General features: G+C 38.1%; 2 protein-coding genes across 12 annotated transcripts in view; one reads left to right on the top strand and one right to left on the bottom strand.

The window, feature by feature from the left end:
* Positions 1–26,404, bottom strand: part of DUSP29 (dual specificity phosphatase 29) — a 73,919-nt gene that overhangs the window by 2,092 nt on the left and 45,423 nt on the right. The window contains exon 4 of the mRNA XM_021549188.3: positions 1–26,404. This exon is cut by the window's left edge and continues 2,092 nt beyond it; it is cut by the window's right edge and continues 23,086 nt beyond it. The gene's annotated coding sequence lies outside the window, so the exon portion shown is untranslated.
* Positions 1–26,404, top strand: part of KAT6B (lysine acetyltransferase 6B) — a 104,518-nt gene that overhangs the window by 58,402 nt on the left and 19,712 nt on the right. For 8 of the 11 annotated variants that reach the window (XM_085583490.1, XM_085583489.1, XM_085583487.1 and 5 more), the window contains exons 7-12: positions 3,046–3,977; positions 4,908–5,029; positions 6,406–6,521; positions 8,561–8,702; positions 11,740–11,901; positions 16,767–16,860. In XM_085583490.1, the coding sequence (XP_085439616.1) occupies positions 3,046–3,977; positions 4,908–5,029; positions 6,406–6,521; positions 8,561–8,702; positions 11,740–11,901; positions 16,767–16,860 (1,568 nt within the window). The remainder of the gene's footprint in view (positions 1–3,045; positions 3,978–4,907; positions 5,030–6,405; positions 6,522–8,560; positions 8,703–11,739; positions 11,902–16,766; positions 16,861–26,404) is intronic. The other 3 variants (XM_021549119.4, XM_021549145.4, XM_085583496.1) reach the window with 2 other exon arrangements.

Here is a 26,404-nt window from a genome sequence, read left to right as displayed (position 1 = left end):
TGAAAAGCTTTCTCATTCTTTACATTATGACATTCTTCTCTACAGTCTAAAAGTTGCATGGGAGCTGCTGTAAAACTTTGCATTTTGCAAAACAAGGATTTTTGAAGCCAGTAGAGCCCACATGTGAAAATAGAAGGAAAAGTACTTGCAGTATAGTGCACTAGTCCAGTTAATTTACTTGATGCTGTGCATCTTGCTGTATTCTCTTTTGCCTTTCTCTCTGCCAGGATCTTTCATCTTGTCTTTTTGGTTCTTGGCCTGAAGTTCAGTGTATGTTGCTCTATGAAAGTAGTTCAGGACAGGAATCAAGTATGACACTACATGAAAGTAAAAGATATAGTTGTACTGGCTGGTACATGCTGCTAGCCTGGGTGAAACATTGTACTTCTCAGTTCTCCTCCTGAATAAATGGCTTAGGAATTTGAAGGTCATTGAGTTTTCTATATATGATTTTGTGTGCATAATAAAAATATTTCATATATCTCTAGCTATGCCTTGGGCTTTAGCTGTACCTCTGGTTTTATTTACTCTTTGAAAACACATAAACCCTCAGCTGGAGTTTAGGGCTCTCTTGTGGTTCTGAAGTGATATTCCCCAGCTTAGTGCTACTGCCGAGACTCCCTGGTCTCTTGTTTCCCCCTCCCCCTGCCAGTGGCTGGAGAGGAAAATTGAAGGCACAAAAAGTACAGATCCAGTTTGAGATAAGAACAAGTTACTGGAAACAGGAGTGAGAAAATAAAGCAAACAGTAACATCTACAGTACCAATAACAAAGTGTACAAGACAGGCAAAACAAGTCACACATGTTTATTTTAAATGGTGTTACCCAGCTGCTCCCTGCTTACCCGACTGCAAAGAACCCCTTCTCTCTGGAACTAAGTCCCTTTCCCTGCCCATGAGGTGGTACAGAACAACTACTGGGTCCTGGACATGTTCCCCTTGGCTACTGCAAAAATTAACCCTGCCCTGACCAGAACCAGGACCGGTTCCAATGCAGTCCTGCCATCTTACTTTTCTGCAGACATGCATCTGGTTTGCATTCCCAATTAGTGGATTTAGCAGCAGTGTACCCCCAAAAACTAATTCTGCTTCTCCTCCTTCCTCATACATGTAATAGAAAGTTACCCTCCTGTTGTGAGGGTTTTCCTGTTATGTTTTGCTATTGAGATTTTGAGCTGCAAATTTTAAAGTGAACATCATGCTAAAGGTTGCAGAAGTTCTTTTAGTAATATGTGAAGATTATTAATATTTTCAGAAAGGTTTTCTTTGTAGCATGTGAGCTGCATGAGCATGTTACAGGAGTGCTTGGGAAGCATTTAGTAAAATTATTATTTTTAATACTTGCCAGCACATTTCTACTACTTCTGTGTCTCATGTATAAATATAAAGTAATCTTGTTTTGGAAAAATAGTGGTTAGAGATAGAATAAGAGTAGACACTCTTTGGCATGAAATCCTATTTAAAAGTGATTGTGGAGTATGGAAGACAATAGTGTCAAACATAAAAAGTGCGTAGTCACATGAAATACAGGAAGGTTAGCCAATGCCATTTAGTCCTTGTATAGTACAAAGAAAATATGTCCAGTGGTACTGGAATAATTTTTTGCCTGTTGACCATCTGTAGGAAGCCCTTCACAGGCAAATTACTGTGTGAGATTAACTTAAACCAGGTGTGTGCTGGCCTCTGGCACTGCTAGTGGTTACCACATCTGGCACTGAGAACAGGTCTTGTGACAGACTTAAGCGTATGACACCAAAGGATTCAAAAGACTTAGAAGTTCTTGGTTGTGTTGCCTCTTAGGAACTAACCAAATTTAAGGATGTGTGGGTGGAAAAGGGGCTGGTTCTTAAGCTGGTGGGCCCTTGGAGGTCAGTAAACAGATGGTAGCCCTCGGCTTTTGAATCCCTAATTAGAAGGAACCTGTTGCAATTAATTACTTCAGTATCTCAATTAAGAGGGCAAAAATCTGTGGAAGAGAACTTTCTGCTGCAAAGTAAATAAGCTAACTTCAAAGAGCAGGATGGAAAAAGGAATGAAAGAAAGCATGTGATACAGCTGTGTAGCTTTGTTTGGCTTTGTAATTAGATTGTATGTCCTAATAACTATTTATTTTACTGCAGATATTTTGAAAAGTTCTGTTTCTGTTTGCTAGAATATACTACTCTGCAGTGTAGTTTCTCTGCAGTGTAGTTTCTCTTTTCAGTTATTGGCAACTAGTTAAACATGTAATTCTGTTCTCACAAATGTTTGCTCTCGGTATGCCCTTTTTCTTCCTAGCATTTACGTAAGATTCACCACTCTTTTTTCCTAAAACCTTCCATGTTAGGCCTCATTAGTTCATGGCTTTTCTGCAAATGCGCCTTGGTTAGTCTTGCTCTTTCCTATTTTTAGTTTTTGTTATTTTTGAATTTCTAAAGACTCTATTTCTTTGGTTTTGTAGTAATGCTCTTAATAAACTACCTCATTTGGCTTTGAGATCTTTGGTGGTAACTTTTACTGCCATGTTTTACATAATCCAACAAGAGTGTGGGGGGGAAAAAAAGGCAGTTTCTTGAAGATTGACTGTTTGCTTTAAAGGATTAATAGACTTTCTCTACAGTTTAAGCAAATGCAGTCTGAAGTTAACTGTTTTGATATCATATTGACCCTGAAAACATTGATCTTCTCTGTGTGTACAATAAACTCTATGGTGATGGAGCAATTGTTGTACAAATGCGATGTAATGGTATTTTTTCCAAAGAGGCACATTTTGGCTATGCCTAAAAGTATATGAGAAGGCTGTATATGTGGGAGGTCTTGCTATGCCAGTGCTTTATATATAATCTGTGGACTGTGTTTTATACATAGGAGGGGAGGGGGAACAAAAAGAAGGGGAAGTAAAAGATGGATGTTATATCATAGTGTGAAATGTATTTCCAAAGTGTATGTCTTTAAATTACTTTAAAGACTTTTAAGTGCAGTGGCCCAGGTAACTTGTTTAAACTATAGTGCTATTTGACAGTAAAGATTTTGAGTGCTGATTTTTATTTTTCAAATTTTTGCGTAGGTCTGTAACCAGTGATGAAGGATCCGTGAATGCCTTCACAGGAAGGGGGTCACCTGGTAGGGGTCAAAAGACTAAAGTCTGTACCACACCTTCATCTGGTCATGCTGCATCTGTGAAGGATTCAAGCAGCAGATTGCCTGTTACAGACCCCACTCGGCCTGGTGCCACCACCAAAATCACCACCACCTCCACCTACATACCTGCCTCTACACTTAAAGTTAACAAGAAAACCAAAGGTCTCATTGATGGCCTTACTAAGTTCTTTACACCATCACCTGATGGTCGCAGATCACGAGGTGAAATAATAGACTTTTCAAAGCACTATCGTCCAAGGAAAAAGGTCTCTCAGAAACAGTCATGCACTTCTCTTGTGTTGGCTACAGGTACCACACAAAAGCTAAAACCTCCACCTTCTTCACTTCTACCCCCAATCCCCATCTCTGGTCAGAGCTCCAGTTCTCAAAAATCCAGCACTTTGACTTCTTCTAACTCTCCCCAAGGTTCTTCCAATCAGTCAAGCATACCCTCCTTTAGTAGCCTTCCTAGTAGCAGTCAGCTAAAGGGACTCTTTTATGGACTCTCTCATGTCTATACCACTTATGAACAGTCTGGAAAAGAGAGTCACCCAAGCTATGCACCCCACAAGTACTTGTGTAGTAAACCAGAATTATCCTCCACATCAACATCTAATAGTTGTTTCTATGGAAAGAAAGAGGTTAGGAGTAGGTTTGTGTCTCATGCCTGTGCCTCTGGATGGGGTGTATCTAGAGGACATGCTTTTAAAGCAATTGATCACGTCAGGAGAACAGCTTTTTTTAAAAAGCACAGGATTGTAGGCAGATTAAAGTATAAAATGACCCCTCAGATGGGGACCCCCTCACCAGGGAAGGGGAGCTTGACAGACGGAAGGATTAAACCTGATCAGGATGATGGTAAGCAAAGGTCGAAGTGCCAACCAAACCTGCGTCCCGTCCAAAACCAAAATTCTTATCACATAGGTCTTAGCTATTTCTCTTGTTCTTATTTCACTTTCATACGAGAATGACAAAACTTTGACCTTTTATCTAATGCTGACTAAATCTCCAAAACATTTTTGGTTGTTTTTTTTTCCTGACTAATAACACACCACTTTATTATTATTTTTTGCATCTGTAGTGACACTAGGAGCCCCAAATGCCTTCATAATGTTGCTTATGGCTGTGTAGTAGCGCATGAGTAGCCACTTGTCATGCTACTTCCTTGTTCTTTCCCTGCCATTCCTATGGCAGTACTGCTGTCATCATGATTGTGTGCTGTCAGTGCTTACAACAGTGGGCATTTCAATTCATTTTCCTCTGCTCATTGCTTTTTCATGAATAGTTCCATCATACTACAGTCTCCACAACACCTGATCTCTACTGCTGTGAACTACCTTTTTATTACGTTTATTTAAGAAAAAAATACTTCTAATTTATAATGTTTGAATGCAGACTTAGCTTAGCATTAATCTTCAAGTTTTAAGGGCAACTTTTTTCTCTTGTGTTTATTTTTTACCTTCCAAAGTATACTGGAATTTATCAGGTGGCATAGTTCTAGCAATCAAATATGCTCCATTCCATGAGGTTCAAAACTAGTTTAGTACAACTGGACCATGAAGGCTTATACAGACAGACAAGCAAATACCAAAAAATAGCTTGTGCAGCAGCAAGCTACAAAAGAAGTGGTGTGAAGGCTTCACTTCTGTTACTTAGTAATTCCAAATTTGGTTAAAATGGGGAGTTCTTAACAGCCATAGTTGCAATCCTATTTAGTAGTATCACTTTGATAATGCGCATGTAATCTTCATGTCTGTGAATAAACTTTTTGCTGGTTTTAAATAACAGATACTGAAATCAAACTAAGCATCAAACAAGAAAATACGGATGTATTTCTGTTGGGAAGCAAGGACACTGTTACACAGGAGGATTTGGAAGTGTTTAAGCAGGCCCGAGAACTTTCCCTGGAGGTAAGAATCATGTTGCACAAAACGCAGTTATTTCTGTAAATAAAAACTCACTTAATTTTCAGTCTCTTTGTCTTCATTTCTAATATATTCCTCTTAATCTAATGCATCATGCTTGCTCTGAAATCTATTTGGGAGACACTGTATGTGCAGATAGGAGACAAGGCATCATGCTGGAATGGATCAGGTGATAAGTGACATTAAAGATAGATTTTGAAATATATACTTGAGCATTTTGCAATCAGGACTACAGGATCAAACATAGAGTTTAAAAGTAGCTGATGTCCTGGTCAGGACTTAGAGGATATTGTCATTAATGATTTTCCTCTGCAAAGAAAGCAGATAGTCTGAAAAATTAAGGTGGTCTCAGAAAACACTGCTTGGTAGAAAACAGGTTTAGTGAGTCCATAAATTAATTTTACCTGATTAGTTACCACACTTTGAGTTTAAATACTTTAGACTATATCTAGCAGTGATAATATTTGATCTGAATCAGACTAGTGAACCAGACTTTTACTTTTCTGTGTCTGTGAAATGACCAACCAGTGTCGTTGAGAGAACCTGGTTTAGAAGGTGGGTGAATGTAAGGTTTCAATTGCTGCTTTCTTAAAATGGCATCATAAATGGCTATGTGTTGTACTTCTTTCCAGTAATGGATGTCATTTTTTTTCAGGTTTAGTGTACAGGAACTAACATTATGCAGTGACTCTTTTACAGACTTTATTCACATCATGTTAACCAACAAATTCAATTTGATTTGAAAGATTCAGTCTCATTATTAGCTTGTACTTCTGTTTCCTCATGGAAATAGTTCCCACTACTTGCTTTTTTAATCTTTCATATGCAGTCCCTAAAAGTGTTAGGTGGTAAGGTTTCTAAAAGTCGACATTGAAATTCCTTGTTTTTCCCCACCTTTCTTACTATTTATATTTTGCCATCCCTTTAGAGCCTGGCAGTCATCTTCTGATCAGCTTAAATGCAGTATTATATCTTATATCTGAAATCAAAGTGTTAGCATATTCTTGACTCTTTGAGGTAAATTCCAGTTACTCTTGAAAGATTGTGCTGATACCTTTGGTCTCATTGTTTTGACAAAAGGACAGCTTTGAGTTTGAACAAGAATTACAGGGACATCATCACACTAGGTGCTGTGGGAGAATAGAATTTGAGGCTGTTGTGCCTCTTCTTTGGCTGGGCTTTTGCTGTTGGTATTTTCTGTTTGCAAACTCTGTCCTCTGTCAGTGTTTAAACAGCTTAAGCAACTGATTTGGGTACTTAAGGTTTCACATGCTTTCAGTGGGTGAAATTGGTTATAAACAGCTAAAGTTTCTTATACTTTTTCTGTAACTAATATGTTTTTTTTTTATTGCACCTGACAGAAAATTGGGTGTAAAAACACTGGTGAAACAAGTGGGCGATACCCTTCAGTTATTGAGTTTGGAAAATATGAGATCCAGACCTGGTACTCTTCACCGTACCCGCAGGAATATGCAAGGTAGCAAGTTGTCAAGATTGCCATACATATTTGGCATTTTTTCCGATGTGAATGTTACAACTTATTTTTACTCTTTTGTAGCTGTTTATAATTTAAAGCCTTTAAAAGTAAATATGCTTTTGTAATTATAACTGAAAACAAGGATTTGTCATTCTTTTTAGCTAGTTCTAAATTAAAGATGCAATAAAAAGTTGTTTTCCTAGTCCTGTATTAATGTCAGTGTCTAGTGTGTATTGGTGTGGTTTTGTTCAAGGTTTATTTTTGTGGTTTTGTTTCATTGGTTTTGTTTTTACTTATTTGTTTGGTTTTGTCTGGGGGTTTTGTGGTTTGTTGTTGTTTGTTTATTTGTTTTTTTTTTTTCTTACACCGGTGCAATGAAGTATGTCCAACTTCTGGCCCTTTAGACAAAGTGCTTTTGGCTGTGGTCCAGTATTTGTTAACCTCCTTTTTTCTAAGGACCAGGGAAGATGTCATGCTAGCTAAATGAAGTACGAGTGGGCAAGTTGTGGCAACAGCATCTCATTTCTGACCATCTTTGCAAGGGTGTATCTTGGAGTCAGGCAGAGAGCCTGGACTAGTACATGTGCTCAGCAGATCTCTGCAGAGTTTTGTGTGTGCTGAAAATCAATGTTTTATTAATCCGTTGTCTCTATGGCACACAGGAAGATATTCAGAACTGTATGTTTATCAAGCTCTACTACTATAGCATTCAACATGATCTGTTCCAAAAGGCTGTTGCACAGTGTTACTCAAAACTGCCTTTTGTTTGTGTGGTGGGAATGAGGGATATGTCATATATCCATCATACATAAATCAAGGGCTAAAAAAGTGTGGAGAGTGTTTCCATTTCCTATCATAACCACTGTTTTTGTAGTGTTCATTTTTTATTTCAGTTTTGCTTTTTATTCCCTGAATTTATTGTGAAAGGGTGAGTTACCTATTCCATCAAGTAAATTAATCCCAGATAGAAGCAAAATGATGGCTAATTGTTAGTATGAGACTAGAGTGGGATGACACTGTAGGAGGCACTGTGGCTCTCAGTTGAGTACAGTGGGCTTACATCATTGAACAAATAGTTCAAACTACTTTTTATGTTGTTGATGAACTTCCTTAGGATACTGGAATAGTGCAAACCATGGCTGTAATCCCAAGATGTGCTAGTAACTTCAGAGCAGTTAAAGATTGTCCTCTGCTCTAATACTTTGCAGACTAGTTAATTTCTAGAGCAGTCTTCCACTGATTCAGTAATTTAAAAATGAAGGTAAGTAGCCATAAAAATTAGCAAAGGGAGTGGTTTATGATGGTATGTAGAACACAGGGCATATGGGTTATTTGTGTGTAGTCTGATCTGGATCCTGCCCAGAAAAGTGTATTTGTCTATGTTGCCTGTGCTGTGGAGATTGTGGAGGGGAGATGTTTTGCCTTTATGTGAAGTCTTTGGGTTGGCTTCTGTAGTAAAGTGATGGTTTAGGTGGAGGTGAGAGGGTAAAATCCTGCCAGAGTCTTGCCAAAGTATTTGGAAGACAGTGGGAGGAAATGTCATCTCCAGGCCTTCCCCAGAAACAAAATAAGGAAAATTACAATGAAAGAGCTCCTCCTGTATCTTGCTTTGTGCTTTCTTTATATTTATTAGGAACAGGAAAAATGAAATTTGAGGTATTACTCCAGTGTGTTCACTTTGATGGAGACCACAAGAAAAGCTAGGGTGGAGGGTGGGAAGGGGGAAGTAAGTGAGATGTTCCAGAGGCTGATCCACAAACTGACCATGGCACAACTCTATTGAATTGGGTTCACCCAATTGAAGCTAGTTGTTTCTTATTTTCCTTTTCTGATGAGTAATGTGTGTATTTTTTATCATTCACTTTAATGATATATTTACTTTATATATGCTTTAGCAGCATTTATGTATGATACCTTACATTTGAACAGAAAGGTTTTTTCATTTGTGGTAACTTTGTGTATGGAATGTAATGAACTTTTTGTATAAAATTTCTTCCTTAATTTTCCTTGTTGCATAAAATGTCTTCTTAATTTTCCAGATTACCAAAGCTTTACCTGTGTGAATTCTGTCTTAAATACATGAAAAGTAAAAACATTTTGTTAAGGCACTCGGAGAAATGTGGCTGGTTTCATCCTCCAGCCAATGAAATCTACAGGAGAAATGACCTTTCAGTATTTGAGGTAGGTGTATCAAAAGTATAAGCTTTTGTAAAATAACCAGTTTGTAGATGTTAAAGTCTAGTTGTAGAGCTAGTGAATACTTTAACATCCTTAAGTACTTCCTTGGAAATTCTTCTTATACTGCAAGTTGAGATTCTGCTTATATTGCAAAAAAAAAAATCCACCTTCCCAATTCTATCCTACCCTACCATGTTCTTTTGTGATTCGTTCTTTACTAGTACTTCATGCCTTATCCAAGCTCTTTAAGATACTTGAATAGCATTAGTCCTAGGGCTTCCTTTGCAGTTCTCAGCTTGGATTGGTTTGCCTTTCCCTTCTCAGCAAAAGTACCCCTTCACACCCATTCATTTCTGGCTGCTTGAGTGTCTTGGGTGTAGGGAGAAGTCTAATCATAAGTGCTCCCAAAGTATGAAAGCAAGTAAAGCAGCTTCTTACATGTTCTAAAATCACAAATGTAGCTCCTGAGTGCTTCTGCCTTCATTTTGGATGTTTGAGAAACTTGCTGTGAGATACAAAAAACCCCACAACCTCAATTTTGGATTTATTAATCTATGTTATTCTTTTGGGAGGTGATTTATTTTAAGTATGAGGTTTTATGTATATCCTGGACAAGAGAATTCTGTGTTTCTTATAGCATACCTGCAGTTAAAACTGTGCCTTAACTTTCACATTGCAGTTTCTCAAGCATTATTACAGTTTGTAATAACAGAAAAGACTGGTGGGGTTACTAGGACTTCTTTTCTCAACAGTGTTATTGAGATTCTTGTATTGATAATTTCTCTTTACTTGCAGATGTCATTCTTCTTCAGACTTGTATTTTCAAATTATATGAATGTCCTTTGTGCTTCATCATTGCCATTATCTGTTAGATTCTGTCTAGAAGTCTTTTTTAAAGTTAGAACAAGATATTTGTATTTGTTGGTTTTGGTTGGTTTTGTTTTTTTTTTCTTTTTGTTATGTTTGTGCTATTAAATAACTATTTGCTTCAAAATTGTGTCCTTCCTGACTTGAGCAGTTTTTATAAATATTGAAGAACTGCCAGCAAAAGACTTATGTTGTAAATAGAATTACCTCTTTTCCTATCAAGAATGAAATTGCTCTAGACTGTTTAAAATAACTTTATTTTCTCTGTTAGTAGGTGTTAAGAATTGTGGAGCATACAATAGGCAAATTGGACTTTCTCATTTATTGTTATTAACCACTGGTAACATGTAAATGAAAAATTCTTAAGAAAATAAAGTTAAGTACAGAGAAATACTGAGAAAGGGGATGGAGAGGTGGGGGATTGCTGCAAGAAATACATGGAAAACAAAGTATTGTGAAAGCCATGTCCCAACTCTTTCTCCACTGCTTTTGTTCCCTTTGTCTATTTTGGGTGCTTCAGTAAGCACTTGTGTTAAGCCTTCTGAAATAAATGTAGTTGGTTTGGGTCTTTTTATTTCAAAGGTTAATGTCAGTTGTCACTGACTGCTGTAGAAACTCAGTCCTTAGTTGATGTCCTTCTTCATAGATCCTTTCAAGAATTCTGTGCAACCATTTTCTTTTAGGCAGAATGAAGAGTTTGTGGTTTCCTTCATGCTTTGTGTTTTTGAGAGAAATGGAAATAAGTTTGGCATTCTGTGATTTATGTACCTCTGCCCAGAGGATGACTTTGACAGATTTGAGAGCAGACTTTGACATAGCTTACTATTATGCTGTAGCCAAGCAACTTTTGACAGATGCTTCCTTTTGAGCTTGCTGTCCCTCTTTTTTCCCTGCTTCTCACATTTAAAACTGATGAACAAGCTGTGTTTGCCTGGAATTTAAGAATTTTTTTTACATTTCTGTACAAATGTTCTTACTAAAAAAGACAGCTCACATAATTTGCATTTTCAGGCTTACAGCTTAGCCAGTGGTAATTTCTGCTTACTTAGTGTTCACATTTAATTTGCACACTTGCTAATAATTGTGAAAAGTAATAAAAATCATCTGGACAATGGAGTGTGCTGTAAGAGTTTGATGTATTCAACAGGCTCTTAAGAGCTATGTACAAGTTTTTCTTGATGCCTTAAAGAGCAGTAGCTATTCGTTGAATGTTTTTTCTTCAATCCACTTAATGCAGTTATACTACTGATGTTCCTTTAAAATCCCTAAATATATCCAAAAGGATGGGTTTTGCTTAGATTTGTAACTAGGATTCTTACTCAAAACAAACTAGAATAGAAGATGGCTTCTTTTTCTGCACAGTTCATGTCATTTGTTTCTCTCTGAATGAAATACAGCTACTGTCATTATCAAAAACATCAGTACAAGCAAACCTTTCTATTAAGATTATTTCAGAAATGTGTTGCCTTTGACTGAGCCTTTCAGGAAGTACCTAATTGATCTAGGAAATCTGCATTTGTGTCTGGCTTTTCTGTAGCTGTCGGAATCACAGCTTGACTCTTTTCACTCATAATATACCTAGACTAATTGTAGTATTTAGCCAGGAAATTTACCTCTCTCACTCAATAACATTTTAGCCTGGTATGGAAATTTTGTCTTGTCTAATTTATCCAAAACATTGATGTGATTGATATGTAATTTGCTACTCATTTATTTGCCTTACATCTTAAGGATTCAACATAATACACTTCTTTCTTTGGTTTGTTTTTTTTTTTTTTTTTGAAGTTGTTGTACTCCACTGCCTTCTAGCAAACCAATTTAAGGCAGTTTTAGTGCGTTTTTGCTATCTGCCAGTCATGCTCATTGTCATTCCAGGAATAAAAAGAAAGAGGTAAGTCTGTCTTGAACAACTAAAAGGTGAAGTTACTTGGTTTAATAAATCCAGATGCTCAGTGGTTACTTAAAAAGGCAAAGTAATTAGCACCTACTGGAGGATTCTTATTTAAGAAGAAACTGGAGCATTTCTCTTTTGAATCTTGATGTGTTTTGTTTGTTTGTTTCTTGTAACACCATACTGTTCACGTTTCCTTCAAGGATATGGTTGATTCAGTAAGTTGTTTTGTCCTAACTTGTTGGTGCCATGGAAATAACTGCATCTATCTTGCTTTTCTAGGTTGATGGAAATGTGAGCAAAATTTATTGTCAGAATCTTTGTTTGTTAGCTAAGCTCTTTCTGGACCACAAAACCTTGTATTATGATGTTGAACCATTCCTCTTCTATGTCCTTACAAAAAATGATGAGAAAGGCTGCCATTTAGTTGGATATTTCTCTAAGGTAAAAATTTTAAAAATAGGTTTATTTAATATTTGTAATGTCCTGCTCTCCTTAATGCTTCTCCCAAAAGCAAAGAAAAATCAGAAGTTGGAAAAAAAAACCCATGAGCTTGAAAGGCTCTCTGTAAATCTTGACTATTACGTGCATTGTCTCAAATACATTGTACTTTCTTGCCTCTGATGCAAATTCAGAATTTGTTCAGCCACATGGATGGGGATAGGTTTTTTCTTGTCTGGGGATTTTGCTTCCAAAATTTGTTGTGATTTCAGCTGAATATTTAAATCTTTTTCCTTCCCCAACGTTTTTTCATTAGTATGCCAAATCTAACTTGTAAAAGTTGCAGGTATTTGGAATGTTGATGTGCTTTCATGGCTTGACTGCTGGCAGCCCTAGCTGGCTATTTAGATGTAAATGGACAGTGCTGTTGCTCTCTTGTGTGCAGTCTGATCTAATGCAGTTACTTGCTGCTCCCATGTAAGAATGCATTTCCTGACTTCATGGTGGTTGCCTTGTTTAGAGTGGATGTCTCAGTTGTAGCTGATTTTCAAGTAATAGATGGCTGCTATTGACAAAAATAATACTTAAGTGTACTATCTTGACAAAGATGACCAAGAAAAATGGTGAACTATAGTTAGATGTGCTTGCAATGGGAAAAGCTTCCATTATTGTCCATAATTTGCCCCTAAGGGATGTGTTGAATAGGTACAGTTACTCAGAAATTCACTACTGATCCTAGATTTGCTACCTCCTATTGACTATATATTTTCTTTCTTGAATAAGTGAATTGTGGGAAAACAGTAGCTAGGAGAAACCCAAAAGTCTTGTCAGAGTACCTGGATATTATACAGTAATCTCTTGGATGTCTGGCCACATCCTTCCAAAAGGTGGACCTTGCTGAAATTAAAGTGAGACATGTAGGCACAATTTACACTGTCTTTAATGTCAGTCAGAACTTCTTGTGACAGACATGTCAGCTTTTATTTAGCCTTTTTATTTATTTTATTTTCTCCATTTACTTAAGGTGTTGCAGCTTAAGGTGAGTCTCTTGATTTTTGCTCCTTATCATAGAATGGTTCATGTTGGAAAATCCCTTTGAGATCATTGAGTTTGTCTGTTACCCCAGCACTGCCATGGTGGCTGCTAAACAGTGTTCCCAAGTGCCACATTTACAAGTATTTTGAACATTTCCAGAGATGGCAATTCTGCCACTCCCATGAGCAGCCTGTTCCAATGCTTCGTAACCCTCTCAGTGAAGAAAGCTTTCCTAATGTGCAATGTGAACCTCCCTTGATGCAACTCAAGGCCATTTCCTCTCAACCTGTCACTACATAATGGGGATAAGAGAAAAGCCCAAGTAGAACATAGCCACAGCCTTTCCCTCCTCCTCCAAGTGGGTCACCCTGTCATAGAAGAAGATCAGGTTAATCAGGCAGCACCTGCCTTTCATAAACCCAAGCTGGCTGGACCTGATTCCCTGGTTGTCCTGCATGGGCCATGTGATGGCAGTCAAAATTGTCTGCTCTGTGACCTTCCCCTGGCACAAGAGGTCAGGCTGACAGACCTGTAGTTCCCCAAATCCTCTTTCTGCCACTTTTTGTTTTACAGTTGCTAACTGGGACCTTTATGGTTAACCAGAACTGCTGGTAAATGGTGGAGAGTGACTCAGTGAGCTCTTCCAACAGTTCCCTTGGGCTCTGTGGACATGTAGATGTTTTAAGTGGCATGATGGGTCACTAAGCCTTTTCTTGTGGATCACAGGGCCTTCGTCCTGCTCCCTGTTTCTATCTTCCTGCTCAGGGGGCTGGGTACCCTGAATACAGCTGGTCTTGCTGTTAAGAGCTGAGGCAAAGAAGGCATGAAGTACCTCAGCCTTTTCCTCATTGTTGTGGTTTAAGCCCAACTGGAAATTACACCCCATGCAGCCACTCCCCACTCCCTCCAGTGATAGACAGAAGCAAAATGCAAAGGTTGTGTGTTGGGATAACAATTCACTGGAAAGGTAATGAGATAAGAAATTGAACAGTAAGAGCAACAATACTAATAAAACAGTGTATAAAAAAGGGTGATTACATGCAAAATGTTCAATGCATCAGAGGTGACCTACTGCTCCCCCACATTTTCTCCCCCCTCAAGCCAGAGACAGTGAAAAAAAATGCTGGACAACCCTCCAGTCAGGACCAGCAGCATTGCACTGCATTGCTTGCCACCCATTCCTCTGGAAAAGGACAAAAATGCCTGTGGACCCTCTGAATACTCTTACCTCCACCCAAAACCATGCCCCTTTCTTGGAAGTGGGGAATTCCTTAACTTCCACCCCCAGTGATTCTGTAGGTGGTATAGAATAACAGCAATTTTTTTCTTGACTTGTGTGCCAGTGGCCATTTGCATTCTAGGTGTGCTTTGACCCTTCTAATACTGTCCTTAAAACTTGCAACACCCTTGAAGTCCTCCTGTTGCCTATCCTCTTCTTCCAAAGGTGATAGACTCATTTTCCCTGAGCTTGAGACAAAGCTCTCTGCTCAACCAGTCAGGTTCTCTCAGCATGCTCATCTGGAAGCACATGGGGATGTCCTGCTCCTGTATCTTTAAAAATTTCCTTCTTTCAGCGTGTCTAGCTTTTGTGGACTCCTTTGCTTTGCAGAACTTCATCCTAAGGGCCTTTCTCAACCAGCATCCTAAACAGGCCAAAGTCTGCCCTGTGGGAGTCCAAGGTAGCAGTTCTAGTGACCCCCCCCCCGGTCATGATTTCTTGAAGAAAAAAGCTATCATTTCATGATCACTGTGTGCAAGATGACCTCCAGTCATCACATCACCCCCCAGTCCCTGTTCTCAAGCAGCAGGTCCAGCTGAGTACCTTCCCCTTTTGGCTCACTCACCAGCTGTATCAGGAAGTTATATTCACACATTGCAGGAACCTCCTAGTCTGCTTCATTTCTGCTGTGCTGTTTCCAGCAAATAGCTGGTAAATTGAAGTCCCCCTCAAGAACAAGGGCTGGTGATCACAAGACTAACCCCAGCTGCTTATAGAATAATTCCTCTGCCTCTTCATTGTGGTTGAGTGGTGTATAGCAGACTCCCACCAGGACATCTGCCCTGTTACCCTTCCATTTCTTCCTCAGAAATACTCTTTCATCACTTTGATTAAGCGTAAGACAGTCCTAAACATACAAGGCTACCCCACTACCTCTTCTTTCTCACCTATCCCATCTGAAGGGTGTCTAGCCATCCATTTCAGCACTCCAGTTGTGTGAGTGATCCCACCATGGCTCCATGATAGCAGCTATGTCATAGTTTTCCTGCTGCACAATGGCTTCCATTTACTCCTGTTTGTTGACCATGCTGTGTGCGTTGGTGTAGGTGCACTCGAGTTGGGCGATTCAGTCCTGCTGCCTTTTTGGGAGGAGCAGCTCCAATTCCTATGTGACCTTTCTCAGGCACTTCCATGGTTTCTAACACATCAATAACCCTTGTATCCTTGCTGCCATATGGATCTCTGTGTCCTACCTTTACTGAGTGAAGGATGTTGTTAGCACACCTTCCCTCGAACAATGGATACATTTTCTTCTTCCGCTTTACCCCTGTTGCTTTTGGCAAGCCTGTGTTGATCACAATGTGATCTGATGATCATAAATATTATCACCACCAAAACTTAGAGAAAAATCTTAATCTCAAATTATTGCATGTCATCCATCTATGTCTTCCCCCTCTCCCCCCCCCCTTTTTTTTTTTAAAGAGTGTGTGTGTGTACTCTTGCTAGGAGGAATGCTCTGGCTTTTCTTACCTGTTTATAAACTTTTTGCCAGGATGTGGACTTCTTACTAGCAGTCATCTTGAGAGTTTGGGAGGCATGTACAGAGAAAATAGTTAACTATGTTGTAGAATCTAAGCAACCTTGTGGAATCTGGCTTGGTATCAGACGGAGTATTTGGGAATGAATGTACTGGCATGTGATCCTGTCATGTCATCACTGGTCTAGTGTCCTCTTGTGTGGAGACTGAAATGGTAGCTGGTGTCTTAAACTATACATGTGCTTACCACAGCTCTTTGTCAGTTATTCTGACCTGGATATTTCTGGTTGCTTTGGTCTCCCTCAGAACTGCCTATTGCTGGTTTTTGGGGTGTAATCTTTTAAAGGTAACAAAGCTCTTCCTTCTTATCAATAAACTAGAAAGAACCTATAAACTTCTGTAGTTAGAACAGCTTCCTAATCTTAGCTTCTGCTCTCTTAAACAGTAATTGTCTCCATTGCCTCTGTATGTAACTTCATTCTGACTGAAAGCTTTTGTTTCTGAGCATTCGGCCTTGATTTGTGCTCTGGTAATAAGCATCTAACTTTGAAAAACTTAATATGCTTCAAGTATAACTTCTTAGTTCTGCACATATGGGGTTCCTGCGCTGTACCCTGACCACATATTCAGAGAGAAGACAAAAAAAAATAAAAAAGAAAAAAAAGGTGAAAACCTGCAGGCACTTAGTGTAGCAATTATAGAAAATACAGCTTCACCATGTGAATGGATATTGCATCCACTTCCATATCCTTGAGAGAATGGTCAGTGAAGCATGAAAATATTTCCTCCTTATTACTGTCTTTCTCCTTTACAGCATTTAAACTGTATTATGCTGTTCAGACAGTGTGTTTAATTTTTAAGATGCCAAGTAGTTAAGTAATTTAAAAAATATTCTGATGGGTATGTTTGATACTTCTTTCTTAAAATTAGACATTAACATGGAGTTATTTGACTTTGGTACTGAACCTATGCATCTGTTCACCTTATTGGGATATTTCACAAGGACAGTAGCAGGTGCAGGCAATTGCCCACTTCAGCAGTGCTTTGACATACTTGATCTGTTTCTCCTTCCCACAGGAAAAGCTTTGCCAGCAGAAGTACAATGTCTCCTGCATAATGATCATGCCCCAATACCAAAGGCAAGGATTTGGAAGGTTTCTCATTGATTTCAGTAAGTGAAGTGTTTTGTTTACACTTGTGATCCAAGGAGCTGTTGGCTGTTATATGAAAGTATAACATATGAAACTTTATTTAACTCACACTGTTGTTTTTATCAATAGATAATGGGATTTCTGTTTATATTTACATAGGATAGAAAAGCTCCCTGAAGTGAAAAACTTAGTGCTGCTCTGTTATTGTACTCGAGGAAATTGAGAATGGATCTCTCGGCAGTAATACTAGCTCACAAAGCTATTACCCTGAATGAATTGTCTAAATTACTTTCCATTTTGCTTTGCTCATTAGTATAAGAAGAGGCAATTATTTGTGATTATAGCTAAGAAGGTATTAGTCTGAGGCATTCTCTCCATTCTAATATTTCTAGCTTATATTCTTTTTTAGCAAAAAAAAATAAAAGCTTTAATTGAAGAATTGCCCCATGGAAGAATGGTTTTTGTCTTCATCACTTTCTTAGTGAAAATTTGTACCAGAAAGAGGGTGTAGGTGTTCATGGCTGTGCATGTACTTGCTGCTTTATTTTGCTGAGCTGTCTGACTTGTTAGAAAGCTTCAGCCACACTTGTGTAAATATAGATTTGTTATTCCCCAAATCTTTGTGTACAAGGGAACTCCAAAATTATCTAAGGAAACTTCTCAGTTGAGTGTCCTCATTACTACTAAATCCATTATTCTACTGTAATTTAGAGGGAGGATGATAAGGAGTTAGTGTATACTGATTGTGGCTGCTTTTCACTGTTATGTTGTATAAAGCACTGTAGAATTGCATGAGGGTAGAGATACTTCAGATAATAGGATTCCTGCCCTGAAGGTATGCAGGAACATTAAAATGCAAATAATAATACATTGCAGTATAACAGCAGGACAAAGACAATAATTTGTAACTGTAGAGTTTTCAAGTTCTGTTCTTGCAGTGTTGTACCCAGCATGACTGTACTAGAGTGTATAAAGATACTTAGTATGTCCCATCATTGCCTGGCTTTATGAACAGCCTTCACTACACCCCTGTGAGTTAGGTGAAAATGGTTCTGGACCACTTAATCTGCCACAGAAATGTAGCTGTCACTGGAGTGGAACACAGCAGCTGTTCCATTGTGTGCCTTCTGCAACCTTTTAGCAAAGGCTGTGAAGTACCACATCTTTCTGGATCTGTGGAGAGAACTTTCAGCCTCCTGAGGTAGAAATTGGCCCTGTTTTAGGATTAAAATCGTTTGGGTGTTTTTGCAAAAGGAGATGAGGAACTCTGAACTGGGCACTGGTAAGTGCTTCCAGGCTTTTCCTTTGTTTGTTACCCTGTGGTGTCTCTCTCCCCCTCTCAAAAAAGAAAAAAAAAAAAAGAAAGCACTCAACAAATGTTATTCTGGTTGAGTTTGCAATGTTTATAAATACAGAACTGATGGCACAGCCATGAAACCCGTGGATTCCACAGAAGGTCTGGGTTATGAGTATGCTGTGTCCCTCTGGATGTGTGCTCTACTACTGTGCCTTGTGCTGCTCAATCTGGGAAAATCAATAGGTTGTTCTGGCCTTCTTGGTCTTCTGGAAGAATCTGGAAGTACATGGGGTTGTTTGAATCATTAGGTTTTTTGTGATAACTTGCTTGGAGCTTTTCTGGTGGTATGCTTAGGCCTTCCCTCTTTGCAGGCACGTTCAGATCACAGGTGAGGGCTGCAGCTGTACAAACTGGGTGCAGGCCAGACACACTTTAGCTTCTGCTGTGGCTACCAGACTGCCCACTTCAGTAGCACACAGGCAGTCCTTCAGTACTTTCCCTTTGTTTTCTGGACAGAGGTTCCCTTAACTACCTGGGAATCAGACTGTTTCATCTGCTGACAGAATGAGGAACCAAGAGATGCCTCACCTTACTGTGAGTAAGGTGCAAACTGACTATAAGGTAGTGAGGGAGCTGCTTGTGGCTGTTATTCCCTAGATGTAGAAAGGAAGCGAAAACTTGCAAGGCTAGTTTTCCTACAATGTATTTGTATCTTTTTCCAGGGGGGAGGCTGAATGCCATGAAATGGGGCATGGCTTTGTCTGAATTAGTGATCCCAAAAGCTGTCTTTGTACAGGAAAACCCTTCAAAGTTAATTTACTCTTTTTCTTGGAATTTGATGTGTTTCTGCCTTGTGACTAGCTCCAATATTCTTTGTACTTTACTCTTTCTGTTCACTTGTGGTCTCCTGAGTATAAATTCCTCTAACTGGTTGAGAAGATATGATATAAAACCCCCCAGTTATTATTCTAAACTTGAACAGACCAAGTTTATCGTAGTTTAAAGCATTCTTTGCCAGTGACATTATCTAGACTGTCATGTTCTCATAAAGTCATTGCAAGATAAATTTTATGCTCTGAATAAGTCTTCATTTGTTATGTGGGTAATGCTTGTAAACTGCTCTATTTTGAAGTCTGTGAAGCAGTCATTGGTACTTGTCTTCTTTTATAACAGTAACCAGAACATGTTTAGACTATAATAATAAAAATGTAACTGAGCAAGTAATTTTCAGAAAATGATAGTTACAAACCACAGAAGGGAAGATTTTAAGAACTGTGTGAAAGCAATTGACTGCTCACATTATTTTGTATATATCTAGACTTGATAGGCTGGCTAGAACACAGCCTTTAAGCCACTACACAACTTCTGCTTTGTCAGCAGTCTGCTGAAAATGTAGTTTGTGGTAAAAATTTGCTTCTTTTTTTTTGGTAAGTGAAATGCATTTGTTTATTCAGATTGTGATGCATTCTTTTATCTTGAGCTAATTCAGTCTTCATAGATGGGTCTTATATGGTCATGCTGTAACTAGCAAGAGAAAATAAATTCTTTCATTTTGCTAAAGGAAAAATAGGTATTTGTCTTTTGACTTCTGATTTTTGCTTTTTCCACCTTAACATTTTCCTAACTATATTTAAACTTACCTGTATTTCATCTTCAAACTGGTAATAGCAGTATTTCTTACACTGTAGACACCAAATCCATTGGTCTGTCTCTTCAGGAATCTATAATCTCACCTATGGCAATGAGGAGTTTTTAGAAGAGGAAATTAACTCTTGTGAGAAGCAGGTGTGCTGTAAAATGCCTGAGTTTGCAACTCTGGTTGCCTTCAGGAATAATTTGATTTCTAGTTTTCTGCATGTCATTCATCATTTAAGTAGAAATGTTGTTAAAAAATATGCTCTGTAACTGTGCTTTTAAAGACTGGTAAGATTATTTTTTTCATTAATTGTGGGGAAGTTAGAGATTTTGACTGTGATAGAAATTTTATAGGCTGTTTAGAAATTGAAAAAAGTTTAGCTATAGATATTTTATTAAATGGTTAAATTATTGATTTGTAAAATTGAAGACTTGATACTGCTCCATTTAGTTTGATTCACTCTAAGACAATCAGTTTAACCTGTTCTATTTTCATGAAGTATGTTATACTGAAGACAAAATGGTTTACATGAAGTCTGCTCTTTGTTTACACTAAGTATGCTTTATTAAATGTTATTTTGTAACACCAGATTGATTTTTCACATAGGGGAAAGAACTTGATTTTCACTTGGAGTGTAGCTAACGTAAAAAGTATTTCCTGAAAATGAATAAGGGTCTTAATTTACTTGTTATATTTATACCTTCCTTGCCTTTTATGGGACTAAAATCTGCCAAACATTTTGAGTCTGGGCTGTTTGTTTTGTTTTAATTTCTTTGTTGTTCTTGTATTCTGTGGGATTTACAGAATTGTGATTACAGGGTTTTGTCTGAGGGAGAATAATTGACTTCTGCACCCATCTTTTATATTTGCTGTAAATAAAGTTTTTGGGCAAGTAGATTCTAGCTGAAGTTGATCCAGAAATCAAGCAGAAAGCAGGCTTTATTGCCCAAGAGCCCATTGTGGGTTTATTTCATTTCAAGTCCTTTTGCAGTGATGCACAGCTATGGTTCCTGTTCCAAGGATTGATTATGTGTGCTTGCATTTGGGGGAGCTATCGGATGCGTCTGTCAGTTCAGCCTGTATTGCTGCTGTGGTATGGACAGTGCAAGCACTGAAGCCACAGTGTTGTAGCTTCTCTCTGTGCAGACCCATTTCTTTTATAAACTTTAGCAGCTTCTCTATAAAAGATGTTTTTCTTTGCTTTCCTGATTTGAGCTCTTGTGAAGCCTGGAATCTTCATGTGCTTTCCATTTCTGTTCATTAGACTGCAGTGCCAGAACGTACTAGTATTTCTTTATTTGGCATATCTAACACAGAGTTCATTATTACTAGAATGAAATGCAGCAGTATTTAATATTTGTTTTCTGTAAGTTTAAAGTTGTCTTTTGATTCATACTTCTTTTCAAAGCTCATCTTGTCACAGTCTCGCATTTCTGCATGCTGGATTGCAAATTCCATGCTGGAGGCCTAGCCAGCAGCTGGAAGAAAAGAAATGCATGTGACTGTTAGGATAAACCTTTCCAACTGTGCTGGCTAGGATGTTGACAGTTCATTTGCATTACACTAACAACGGGGCTTAATGCTAAGGAGCAAAGTCCTTGGTAGCCTTTTGTTACTTATCTTGAGGCTGTTTCTGGTCCAACTGATGGTAGCAGTTTCTTCCCTCCCTCTTCAGAACTCTGTTTCTATTTGGTTTATTTGTTGATTGTGAAATTATTATTCTTGCTCAAGAGATGCAACATGTTTAAGGATGCTGGGATTCTGTTTTGGCTAAATGCATTCTTTGTTTTGTGGGTTTTTGGTGTTTTTTTGGTTCATTTGTCTGTGTGGGAAAGTCAGTGCTAACTTTTTTAGCTTTCCTATCACTTATTGCATGAAACTTGAAAAGGCTGGATTTCTTTTTTTTTCCTTAGCTTGACTTAACCCCTGATTCACCCTTAAGATTCAGGATGTGTAGCTCAGATTTTTTTTGTGAGAAAATCATAATAGGGAAAGGCAGCTCTAGTCTGACAGTGGAAGAAACAAATAGAATTTATATTACCTGAGAACTTCTATTCTGGTGTAGGAAAATCGGTTCTGGTAAGTGTCCTTGTTTGCTCACTTCCCCAGATCTGATATGTTTCTTGGTCAAGTGTTAGTTTTTGTTTATTGTTCTGTTCAAACAGGTGAGTAAATCTTCCAGTCCTGATCTGCAGAAGCAACAGTGCAATAGCAGTAATAGCACTTGTGCCACAGCTAAGGTATAGCACCAGAGAAAGCAAGTTGCCAAAGGATAAAAGGGGGAAAAAAATTTGCTCTACAAATAAGGGGAAACTGTTAATGAAAAGCTATTTCTTTCCACCTAAATGCTTTTCATAAGTAGCAGAGCCAGTGATAAAGGAGGTCAGTACCATTAGTGATATTTTTTAATTGGTAACCACTCTTTTGCTTAGTTAGTGGCAACATTCATTAGCCTACAATGCTTCTTAATATTTGTGGTTCACAGCTTTGAAAAACTTGACTGAAGATCTGGAACTAAAGCTTGTTTCTCTGCTCTCAATTCTAATCCTGTTCTCTCTACTGCAAATACCTACAATCTCATGTTCACATTAACCATTTAGGGGCTTTTGAGCACAAAAGCTGAATCAGTGAAATATTCTGGGCTGAAAGTGTGTGGGGAGTTAGTACAGATGTCCTCAAAAGTGTTTGTTATACATGATCCTGTGTGCACTTTGCTTGAGAAGTGAGGGATGGTGATGGGGCACTGAATAGGCAAAAAAAAAAAAAAAAAAAAAAGATACATAGCTTTGTAAAGTGCATTCTTGAATTCCTTCCAGTTTGCACTGGTTTCAGATGATCTGCATCTCTCTATGGAAATGTGGAAGATGTTCACTGCTTAGTGCCCAGTCATGCAGAAGTGGTAAGCATTGTGTGTTGAGCCCAGGGAACTGCTGTAGGCAGAGAAGTTTTCTGTTCCGCAAGTGTCTATAGGTAGCATAAACCTCTAGTGATGAGAATGGGGACAGTGTATTTATTTCTTTTGGCCATCACTTTTGAGATACTTTTGAAACAAACTGAAAAAACTGCATTCCATGAAACCTTGGTTAGTCTTCAGGCACAGTTAAAGGAGACTGAAAGGATGAAATTTTCTTCTGGTGGTTAGTGCAGTTTTCTTCTTCCATCAAGTTTTTTGAAGAGCTGGTCTAGTCTGTAAAATCAGTGTTTCTATCAAATAAAAACATTTGGGTTTCTGCTAAACTTGAAGATGAGCATAAGGCTCAAAAATAAAACCCTTATTTTTCAATATGTTTAATTCACACAGTATTTACATTTCTAGGATCAGCTAGTTATTTCCAACTTCCTTGTGGCTCATGGAATTGAAAAGCTCTGTCTTCTGACACAGACAAAAGGTTATTTTTTATTAAAAGGAACAATTCTTTTTAGACAATTTTGGTCTTAGTTTTCTCACCTGTATGCATTACTGTGTTCTAGGTTTTGCAGTATCTGCAGAAGGAGTCAGTCTAGCCTTCCATGGCTAGTTGGACAATAATATCTTCTTCTAGTTTCATCTTCCGAAGTAGCTTTGTGGTGCTTTAATGTATCAAGAAGGTTTGAAAATGTTGCTGTACCAAAAGATCTATTTGATAATTCACTTATCTGTGGTTCTCACTGTAGTGCTTCCAGGCTTCCTGCTTTAACAGCAAATTAGGCTACTCCTTTGTGGAAACCTGAAAAGCAGTGATTTTTTTTGTGAAGCCATCCAAAAAAAAACTAATTGGGCAAAACTTAAAACTAGTAATGGACTAACATGTGGCCTCTCATTTAGGGCAACATATTGCTGGTAAGATACTAGCATTTGGGAAAATGTCAACCCTGTTTGGAAGATGATTAACTTTTCAAATACAATGAATGTGTTGATAATAAGTGGTGGAATAGAGTAAAAATGCTGCCTCAGGTTTTTACAGGGCCTTTAAAAACTAGTATATCAGTAAAGGAAGAGCCTCAGAAAAGGTGAAAGGCTTTCTTGATTGAAGTGTTTTCATTTTTTGGGAGGAAGCTGGAATAAGCTAAATGAGCAAAAGCCATTACAGTACAGAAATGGTGTGATTTCTTCTTTAAAGGATACTTGAAAATTGAAGGAATGGCAAACTATTAAGCAAAAAGTGCTGTGAGGGCAGGAGAGAGCAGCAGTAATGAAAATGTGTTTTTCTTCTTCATTATGATGAATTCACACAGTTTATTTGCTTTGTGTGGCCTTACTTGGTGTAAGTACCTGTGTAGACTTCTCTTAAAGTAACTTGTTTCAAGAGGGGGGTAACTGATTTTAAACTATTCAAATGGAAAGAAGACATGAATCCTGAACTGAGAAAATGTCTTTTAATAATTCATAAATTGACTTCTGGAAAACAAAACAATTTTTTAAAAAATATGAAGACAGATGATGTAATGAAACAAACGTCTTAGGAGAGATCAGAAGTGTGTTCACATGTGGCATTTAGGTTCTGGTACACTTTTGGAAGTGCTGAGAACCACTGTCTGATACCTGCCAGCAGTTAAGAGCTAGGCTTGACCTTCAGGAGGCTCTAAGTGGTCGGATCCACTTGTGTGGTATGTGTTTATATAACAGTGATAGTCTTAATCTCTTTATGAGAAATAATTTGTTGGCCAGAAAGTAATATTTTGGAAAACCTGCTTTAAGAAAATCATATGAATTTTTTTTAATGTCTAAGTACTTTAATAAAAATAAATATGAAGTAGATATAGCATTTGAAAAGTTAGATTGTCTGTGAAATTACGAACACGCTCAGTAAACACCTCTTGCACTGTTATTGTCCAAAATCTGATGTTAAGATGTTTTACAGTTTACCCTAACAAATATTGAAATATAACAGAAATACAGTCTAGGAATAAACACACTTTAAAGAGTTGTTCACAATCATGCTTTGCAGTGGTCTATAAACAGAATTGAGGTGGGGATGAAGTGGGACCATGGAGGTTTTTTTAAGATAAAATTTTCTTTAGCTGAGAGCATTTCAGCATTCTCTTTCTCACATTACAATCCTGAAAGTACTGTTTTGTTACTGCTGGGGCTGTGGCAAACAGTGGAAGGTAAAAATACGAGACCAAGGGTGGAGAGGAACAGTTTGTTTTTGTAACTAGGCTTTATTGGAAAGGTGTATTCTCAAACTACACTTAGGAAGATGTAAGGATCTGTGTAAAACAAGCCTCTTTCGTTTGTTAAATGTGGTGGCTTACTTGAATCATTCTGTGCTGTGGGGTTTTCTGTGTTTGACTGACTGACTTGTGTACCCCAGTACAGAACACTGCGTCAGTCTCCTTGTTGTTTTGTGGTGATGTTTACAGCACTGTGTCCAAATGAAAGGTTCAATTACCTGCTTTTTCTTTGCCTTTCTTTTTTTTTCTTTTAGCAATGAATTTTAAAGTGTCTGTGGTAGCTGTAAATCTGTGAGGGAGCCTGACTGCTGCTGCTTATTTTCTGTTCTTTTCTTGATGATTGATTATGTTGCTGACCCCAAGGATTGAGTTTGGCCTCTCCTAAATAACTAATAAGGAGCATTCTGTCAAGCTGAGATTTAGATGAGGGGGGAATGAAGACGGATTTTGAATCAAGCTTAGTTGACTTAAGATTATTCCAAGAAAATCAGCCTCTTGGGATTTCTTGGCATCACTTTTATATAGCTTTAAGACACTGTACATTTATCAGAATCGCAAAAGAAAGCAGACATGTCACTTCAGATACAGAAGCTAAGGCTGTTTTAACTGAAGAGCATCTTTATTCCAGATAACATTGAAAACAGTGGAAAGGCAGGGCTAAACATGGTAAGAATGATAGTGAGTATTTTCTGGACAAAGTTGTATTTATAGGGCATTAGAGAACATGGAAAGCCATCCATTGCAGACTGGTAGCTGAAAACAGATTTTAATTAAGTAATGTATCTTTAATTATTCAAATATTTACAGAGGGTAAGGTAGCCTGGGAGGAAAACAGATATTGTCTGGGTTGGTAGGGTTCAGGTTAGGAAAGCCAAAGCCCTCATAAAGTTAAATCTGCCTGGGGACATTGAGGGGGAAAAGAAAATCTTGTTTTTGTGCATTGGTGATAGGAGGAAGAATAGGGAAAATGTGAGCCCTGTCTGGAAAGAAATGGGGGACTGATTACTCAGTATATGAAGAAGGCTGAGGTCTTCAGCAGTGAGAGCTCCAAGCACATGGCCCAGGCAGTAGAAGGCAAAGGCCTGTCACACTGTTATTAAGGCACAGAGAGAGCCTTGTGGCTTCCTTAATGGCTGTCTTGTTTCCAGTGCCAGCATTCTTATCAGTTCTACCTTCTTTAAAAGTATTTTTATTTTTCCCTTGTTTACTGCTGTTTTGAGTCACAGTAGATATTTAGCAGGTTACTGTATCTTGGGTTTAGCTTTTTGAAGCGTGCTGTAGTAGGTACATTTGTGTTCGATGCTTGGTAGGTAATGTGCCCTTTCTTATGCAATTTCTGTGTATGTTGACTATCCAGATATTACCATCAAATTTAATAATAACCTTCTTAACCTGTTGGCTTTTGCTAAATCTTATTTGGTTAATTCCCTGTTACACAGGATGCTTTAGCAGAGCAAATGAGCAGCAGTGACATTTT

This window comes from Lonchura striata, chromosome 6, assembly GCF_050655825.1.
Source record: "Lonchura striata isolate lonStrDom1 chromosome 6, ASM5065582v1, whole genome shotgun sequence".
In the NCBI taxonomy this organism is placed as follows: domain Eukaryota; kingdom Metazoa; phylum Chordata; class Aves; order Passeriformes; family Estrildidae; genus Lonchura; species Lonchura striata.
The sequence above is the reverse complement of the archived record's forward strand: the minus strand, read 5'-3'. Positions and strand labels throughout refer to the sequence as shown.